The sequence below is a fragment of the Perognathus longimembris genome, chromosome 1 (genome assembly GCF_023159225.1).
Source record: "Perognathus longimembris pacificus isolate PPM17 chromosome 1, ASM2315922v1, whole genome shotgun sequence".
In the NCBI taxonomy this organism is placed as follows: Eukaryota; Metazoa; Chordata; class Mammalia; order Rodentia; family Heteromyidae; genus Perognathus; species Perognathus longimembris.
This window is the reverse complement of record NC_063161.1, coordinates 70,903,439-70,910,672: the sequence shown is the minus strand read 5'-3', so window position 1 is coordinate 70,910,672 and position 7,234 is coordinate 70,903,439. Positions and strand designations below refer to the sequence as shown.

Genomic DNA, 7,234 nt, shown 5'->3' with positions numbered 1-7,234 from the left:
GAGCAGGAAGAAGAGGAAGGGGTGGAGGAAGGAAAGAATGAGGAGGAGGAGGAAAGAGGAGGGAGGAAGAAGAGAAGGAGGGAAGGAAGGAAGGAGAGGAGAGAGGAGAGGAAGAGGAACAGAGAAGACCCTGGAAATTTAAGAAGTCAGCTGCAGGACCATTTGTCTTTTAATATATCATTCTGAAAAGAAAGAAATTTTAAAAAGAAGTTCCTGACAGCTCGTGTTTTGTTTTGTTTTTTAATTTAAATAAATACCCTGCCCACCCACTCCCCCACACACCCACTAAAATTTCCCTCCTGCCCCATCATCCCACCCATCCCTGGCTAGACCCTCACCCCAGAACTAAAGGAAACACGCCTGTTTCAGAGCAGGCCACGCTCACTACCAAATTCTGACAAAACTGTAAATACTGTAAGCAGCCAGTGCTCCTCTCCTCAGACAGCCAGTCCCCAGGAAAATCCCTCCCTCCCTGCGGGTGGGCACAGATGAAGGATGGGGGCATTTAGGCATGGGGAGAGGGTGATCTCCATTCTCCACTCCCTGCTCGGGTGTAGATCAGAAGGGCCCAGAGTTGTCTAAGAAATAAATAAAATAAATAGCCCTCCCCACTCCCGGCTCTCCTCCCTCTCAGTCAACTCCTCGGTGCTAATCCCAGTCTTTCATTTGACCCGCCCCCATCTTCCTTCGACCCTCCCCTCCTTCCCACCTTGGTCTCCATCCTCTTAAAAAAGAAGAGGGTCTCAGACCCCCTTCTCACCACCAGCAAACCCTCTTCCTCCAAATGGCTTGGGGTAGGCGCAGTACCCCAAAGTACCGATGGGCCTGGCAGTCCCTAGTTCCCAGGGCCCTGGGAGGGAGGGTCAGGTGGCCCCTGGCCCACCTGTCACTCACGCCAGGGCCCCGCCCCTTCCGGTCCGGTGACCCGGCGGGGCCCCGCCCCCTCAGATGGCGGTGTCCCAGAGCACGGTGTGCTGCCGGCGGCAGGGCGGGGTGCCGGACTTGCGGGGCTCGGGCCCCCGCCGCCAGCTGGGGAGGATGGGCATGCTCTCCTGCTTGCAGAGGCCGCGGTCGGGGCGGTGGCGGGCCTTGATCTCCTTGCACACGCAGCGCTTGCGCTCGATCACCTCCAGCAGCTTGCCGTCGCGCTCGCGGGCCGGCGGGGGTGGCAGGGGCAGCGGCAGCGGCAGCTCGGGGTGCATCTGGGCCGGCAGGAGGGGAAGAAAAGACAGGGCGGGGCGGGGTCAAGGGTCTTTCCTCCCCTCGCCCAGGGGCTTTGAACCCTAATCCTTAGATGTCAGCCTCCTGAGTAGCTAGGATGGCAGGTGTGAGCAACCTGCGCCCAGCTTTGTTTTTTGTCCTTTTTCTAAATCTCCAAACGTGCACTGTAGGCCAACAGTGACCCCAAGTAACCACACAGTGCCCACCTTGCTGCCCATCCTAAGCAGCCCTACTGAGAAAATGCCCCCCACACCTACACCCTCAGTCCCAGGTCCCCATTCATCTGCTGGCGCAGCCCCCACCCATCCCACTTGTGCCCTGCTCCTCCTTTTCCTTTTTGTTTTTCTCCCCCCCACCCCCGTCCTGGGGCTTGAACTCAAGGCCTGGGTGCTGTCCCTGAGTCGATTTGTGCTTAAGGCTAGCCCTCTACCACTTGAGCTACAGCGCCACTTCTGGCTTTTTCTGAGTAGTTTACTGGAGATAAGAATTTCATGGACTGTTCTGCCCTGGCTGCCTTCGAACCACAATCCTCAGATGTCAGCCTCTTGAGTAGCTAGGATAACAGGTGTGAGCAACCTGCGCCAGCTTTGTTTTTTTGTTTCTTTGAGACAAGATCTTTGCTATTATAGCCCAGGCTAGCTTTGTACCCTTTGTACCAGTTAGACATGCCACTGTACCCAGCATTTTCCTGCCTTTCTTTTCTACCTGTTCCTACCCAGATAAGAGATAAACCAAGCCTTACCTGGCTCAGGGCATCCCTAGGCTGGCTGCAGGGCCGAGGTGTATGGAGCGCGGCCTGCCGGACTCCAGAAGTAGAGGCAGAGCGACCCAGGCGGTAGCCTCCTGTGAAGTCTTAAGTAAAAGAACCAGGAATGAGGAGGGGGTCTACAGGGGCCCCTGTCCCCCAGTTCCCTGAGAAAGTCATAGCTAGCCTTCCCCCTCACTCATCAGAGTAAAAAGAACAGAAGCTGGGTGCTGGTGGCCATACCTGTAAACCTAGCTACTTAGAAGGCTGATAGATCTGAGGATCATGGTTCAAAGCCAGACCAGGCAGGAAAGTCAGTGAAACTCTTATCTTCCAATTAACCACCAGAAAACCGGGAGAGGCACTGTGGCTTAAAGTGGCAAAGTGCTATAGCCTTGAGCCAAAGAGCTCAGGAACAGTGCCCAGGCCCTGAGTTCAAGTCTCATGACGGACAAATAAACAACAAAGAGAACAGGGATGCAGTGTTAAGGGGCTCTGCCAAGTGCCAAGTCTCATGCTTACAACCCTAGATACTCAGGAGGCTGTGGTATAAGAACCAAAGTTTAAATCCAGAAGAGCAGGCAAATCCAGGAGACTCATTTCTGATTTATCTGCAGAAAGCTGGAAGTGGAGGTGTGGGCTCACATTGTATAGTACCACCTTTGAGCAAGAACACAAGGTCCTGAGTTCAAGCCCAAGTGTTGGTGTGTGCACAGACACACACATACGCACATACACAAAGATTTAGGACTGTGCATTAGGGATGTAAGCCCATGGTAGAGCACTTGCTTAGCATGTGTGAGGTCCTGGGCTCTATCCCCAGCACCTGGGTATGGGGTATTGGAAGTGTCAGGTGTGGGGAGAGGCTTAGAGGAGCCTAGGACATGGATGGAACAGCACTTGTGGACCTTGGGAGATTCCCCATCTTTCTCCCCCTCTTTTCAGGGTATGTGGGTAGGGTATCACCTCCATTTCGGTGGCAGGCCGGGAAGGTCTGGCAGGGTATGGGCAGCGCTGTACGGCTTCCGCCTCTGTGGTGGTGGATCCTGGCCAGCAGGCCCTCTGCCCCCTGGCTCCTCACAGGGATTCCCGAGGCCATAGGACTCCGGTCCTCACGCTCCACCTTGCCTGGACCCTCAGCACTGCCGTTCCAGGCCCGGGCACTGTCTTCAACCTCTGCTAGGATGACAAAGAGAGCTTAGTGTCTGTGTGTGGGAGGGGTCCCCTTGTTCAGCCACACACAGTTCTGCTTGGATGACAGCAGAGATCAGAAGGACGCTACCTCTCACTCCTCCATGAGACACACACATAGGAGGGACCCAGCTTTGCTACCTTCCCTTTTGCCCACTGGTAACCTCTGGGGCTGAGCAGCATACATATTTGTGGCTTCCAAACCCTTTCCCCTACTCAGAGGAGCCTCCTCTACCCTAGCTTTAGCTTCTAAACCCTACTATGTCCAGTTGGCCAGAACAAACACCTAGAAATCAGGAATACTGTGCCCTAATAGGGAGAAAAAAAAATCCCAAATCCTGAGCCTGGAAAGGGGGAAATGGGCTGGGGGTGTGTGTGGTAGGGCTGCATGTGAACTAAAGCTCATCTCTGAGTAGGCCTGGCAGAGCATTGTGTTACCAGGCAACGGTAGGGGCCTCCCTCTCCTCTCCCTCCTGTCTGGATGGGTTGCCATGGTGATAGCTGGGAGGCAGCTGTGTTTAGCTCCTAGTGTGCGCATACTCACAACACACACACACACACACACACACACACACACATTCCTGCAGCCAGGGGAAGGGAAGGACAGGGAGTACAGCAGAGAGGTGTGGGCAGTCTACCTGTGTCTCCACTCACATCTGGTCCCCCTGGCACACTCACAGGGAGCTCCCCGCCCTCCCCCCCCCCCCCCCCGCCATTACTTCATTCCCCTAACCCAGCTCTATCTTTCTGGTCTCCCAGGAAACTTCCCATTTCAGGACAATGGGTGGTAGATTCCAAGAAACCCCTCTCTAACATCTCCATACCCCTACCTTCCCCAGAATCCCCCATTTCTCTCCCTCACTCACTGTCCAGCTCCTTTGCCTTCCGCCCTCCATAGAGAACCTTCCTCTGCAGAGCCCAGCCTGCCCCAAACGTGGCCCCCATCTCCTCTTCTTCCTCTGGCGTCCCTGCACTGGCAATGACGTGGGCGCAGGAGATGCTGGCAAAGGCACCCCCTTCAGTCCCTTGCTCCTGCAGCTGGATCTTCACCATGGGGGACGGAGCCCCCACCCCACAGCCCTTATTCAGCACCCCCCCAGCCTTGAGACTCTCATAGGCAGGGGGTCTCTTGAGCCCAGCAGCTGTGGCTGGGTAGGTCCAGAGAGGGGTCAGGGGGGTTGCAGTTGGGTCCGGGAGGCCGTGGGGAGAAGCCAGGCAGCCACGGTGATGAAGGACCCCAGGGGCTACACCCATCACCCCGCTGTGGGGGCTGGATTTCCCCGGTATGGGAGGCCTCGAGCTGGTACACAGCATCCCATGAAGGACTGAGATCTCCTTCTCCGTCTTTGGCTCCCCGACACCCAGGGGTGGGCCGGCTGGCAGGACAGAGTGCGTCGTCACCTTGACTGCTGAGTACACCATGGTGTAAGACACGGCTTTGTCCTTGGAGGGACCAGGGGGGGCTGCCGGCGCCCCCACCGCCTTGGGGCAGATCATGCTGTGGGAGCTGGGGAGCTCCCGCTCTCCCCGGGGCTGGCCGGAGCCCTGGGGTGGCAAGGGCGTTGAGTGGCTCCGGGCTCGGCCTGAGGGTCCCAGCAGGAGGAGGTTGGCAGCTGGAGGAGGAGGCGGCAGGGGAGGCGTCTCCCGCTCTCGTGCAGGCACTTGGGGGGCTGGGGTGGAACCTGCTGGCTCCTTGGAGTGGCAGAGGACAGGCAGCCTGGAGACCCCATCACCAGGGGTTCGGGTAGCGGACTTGGCTTGGGGGAAGGCCAGGAGGGGAGGCCGGTGCTGAAGGAGGTTAGGGAAGGGTGGGGGGATTTCACAAGGAGTGGTCTTGGTGGGGGTCCCATCCCTCCGGCTGGGGAGGGCCGATGCTGGCCGGCGGTGGGCATGGGGCTGGGGTGGGGGGGAGGTGGCCATCAGTGGGGGGGCCCCATTGGCCCGGCCTTCTGCTACCTCTTCGGAAAGGGGGTACTTCATCTCCTCATAAATGGCCTCGCTGTCATCAGAGTCTGAGTCTGCACCAGCTGGAGGGGTTGGGCCCCCACCCCCGAGGGGGGTCCCTGTCAGGACCCCTCCACTGCGTCCTCCTCCCCCCTTGAAGACATCTCCCACCATCTCGATGTAAACAGGCTCTTCTTCCTGGGCACCGGCATCAGGGTCCCCAGCTACTCGGGACCCCCGGCTGAGGCGCTGCAGGGGCAGGTTCCCCCCTCGACTTGAGGGGGCTGAGGGGCAGGTCTCATCGGAGGAGACAGAGAGCTGGGTATGTGGGCTTCGCCTCGGCTTCTGCGGCGGGACCTTCCGGCTGGCGTCTCGGCCCTCTGAGGTTGGCTTTTGTGAACCTAGGCAGGCCAGAAAGGAGAAAATAATAATAACAACAATGACCAGAACCAGGTGCTGGTGACTCACACCTATGTTCCTAGCTACTAAGGAGGCTGAGATCTGAGGATCCCAGTTCAAAGCCAGCTTGGGCAGGAAAGTCTATGAGACTTATCTCTAAGAAACTACTCAGAGGGCTGGGAATATGGCCTAGTGGCAAGAGTGCTTGCCGCCTACACATGAAGCTCTCGGTTCGATTCCCCAGCACCACGTATATGGAAAACGGCCAGAAGGGGCACTGTGGCTCAGGCGGCAGAGTGCTAGCCTTGAGCAGGAAGAAGCCAGGGACAGTGCTCAGGCCCTGAGTCCAAGCCCCAGGACTGGCAAAAAAAAAGAAAGAAAGAAAGAAAGAAACTACTCAGTAAAAGCCAGTAGTTGCACTGTGGCTCTAATGGTAGAACACTAACCTTGAGCCTGAGAATCTCAGGGGCAAGCCCCAGGACAGGCAAAAATAAATAAACTAATAATAATCAGAGCTTTTCATGGAGAAGTAGCTACATCTTCACTTTTTCCCAAGCCTCTCAACTGACAGATAGCTCTCAAATTTCTGGCATGTGCCCTCTCCCCCCAGAATCTTCTTATCTCTTTCCTAAGAAGTCTTTGGGGAGCATACCCTGCCCTTGAATGGTTCATCTGAGGTCTGTCCTAAAGGAACCCCCCCATTCCTTTGGGGAATGGAACCTTCCACTTCCCTGGCACTTCCCTGAATGAACTCTCCTGGATGCCTCCCCTTGGCCTGCAATGGATTTTCCCAGCTCCTCCAGCCCCACCCCATCCCCAGGAAGCTGGTAAGGGAGGTATCTCACCTGCCTTCTTGCTGGGGGGTGTCTCCACCCCTGATCCTGCCATGCTGAGCTTGGTGCTGGGGTGTCTCTGGGGCTTGGCTGGGGGTCTTCGGCTGCTGCTGTCTTCTGTGAGGCCCCCACCACTCCCCCCAGGCCCTCCCCCTCCACTGTCCATGCTGCCCACCGAGTGGCAAGAGAGGGAGCGTGGGGCCATGGCACTGCGGCAGGGGTGAGGGGTATGCTCCTGGGAGGCAGGCATTGTCATGAACCCCATTCTGAGGGAGCGGCGTAGTGAGGAGATGTCCCTCACTCGGACCCCAGGCCCTGGGCCAGCCCCAGGCCCCGCCGGGCCTGAAGGGGCCACCTCCTTACTGGAGCTGTGGAAAGAAGCCCCAAATGGAATAGGTCAAGATTCAGGTCGGAGTGTTCCCTTTTTGTCCCCAAGAGGAGGTAGCCCTCTCAAAGCTGCTGGTAGCCACCCCTTATCCCTACCCTCCCCCCAAGAGGAAAGGGCTTAGAGTAAGAAATCCCTGAAAGGTCTGAAGCAGAAATGTTAAGGGGTTCAGGCAGAATCCCCAGGCCACAAATGACCACGCAGGAGCTGGTGGCTCACACTTGTCATCCTAGCTACTCAGGAGGCTGAGATCTGAGGATCACACTTTGAAGCCACCCCAGGCAGACAAATCCCTGAGACTCATCTCCAATTAATCAGCAAAAAGCAGGAAGCGGAGGTGTGGCTTAAGTGATTAGAATAGCAGCCTTGAGTGAAAAAGCCAAGGAGACTGTAAGGCCCTGAGTTCAAGCCCCAATACTGGCAAAAAAAAAAAAAAAAAGATCAGGCTGTTTTGTGTGTGTGTGTGTGTGTGTGTGTGTGTGTGTGTGTGTGTGTGTGTGTGTGTGTGTGTGTAGG

At 56.8% G+C, this 7,234-nt stretch overlaps 1 protein-coding gene across 3 annotated transcripts in view; it reads right to left on the bottom strand.

The window, feature by feature from the left end:
* Nucleotides 1–291: 291 nt before the first annotated feature.
* Nyap1 (neuronal tyrosine phosphorylated phosphoinositide-3-kinase adaptor 1) overlaps nucleotides 292–7,234 on the bottom strand; it is a 9,919-nt gene continuing 2,976 nt past the window's right edge. For 2 of the 3 annotated variants that reach the window (XM_048368252.1, XM_048368248.1), the window contains 5 exons: nucleotides 6,346–6,701; nucleotides 4,024–5,502; nucleotides 2,933–3,145; nucleotides 1,964–2,073; nucleotides 292–1,202 (listed from right to left, as the gene is read on the bottom strand). In XM_048368252.1, coding sequence (XP_048224209.1) covers nucleotides 945–1,202; nucleotides 1,964–2,073; nucleotides 2,933–3,145; nucleotides 4,024–5,502; nucleotides 6,346–6,701 — 2,416 coding nt within the window. In that variant the 3' untranslated portion in view covers nucleotides 292–944. The remainder of the gene's footprint in view (nucleotides 1,203–1,963; nucleotides 2,074–2,932; nucleotides 3,146–4,023; nucleotides 5,503–6,345; nucleotides 6,702–7,234) is intronic. The other variant, XM_048368254.1, reaches the window with a different exon arrangement.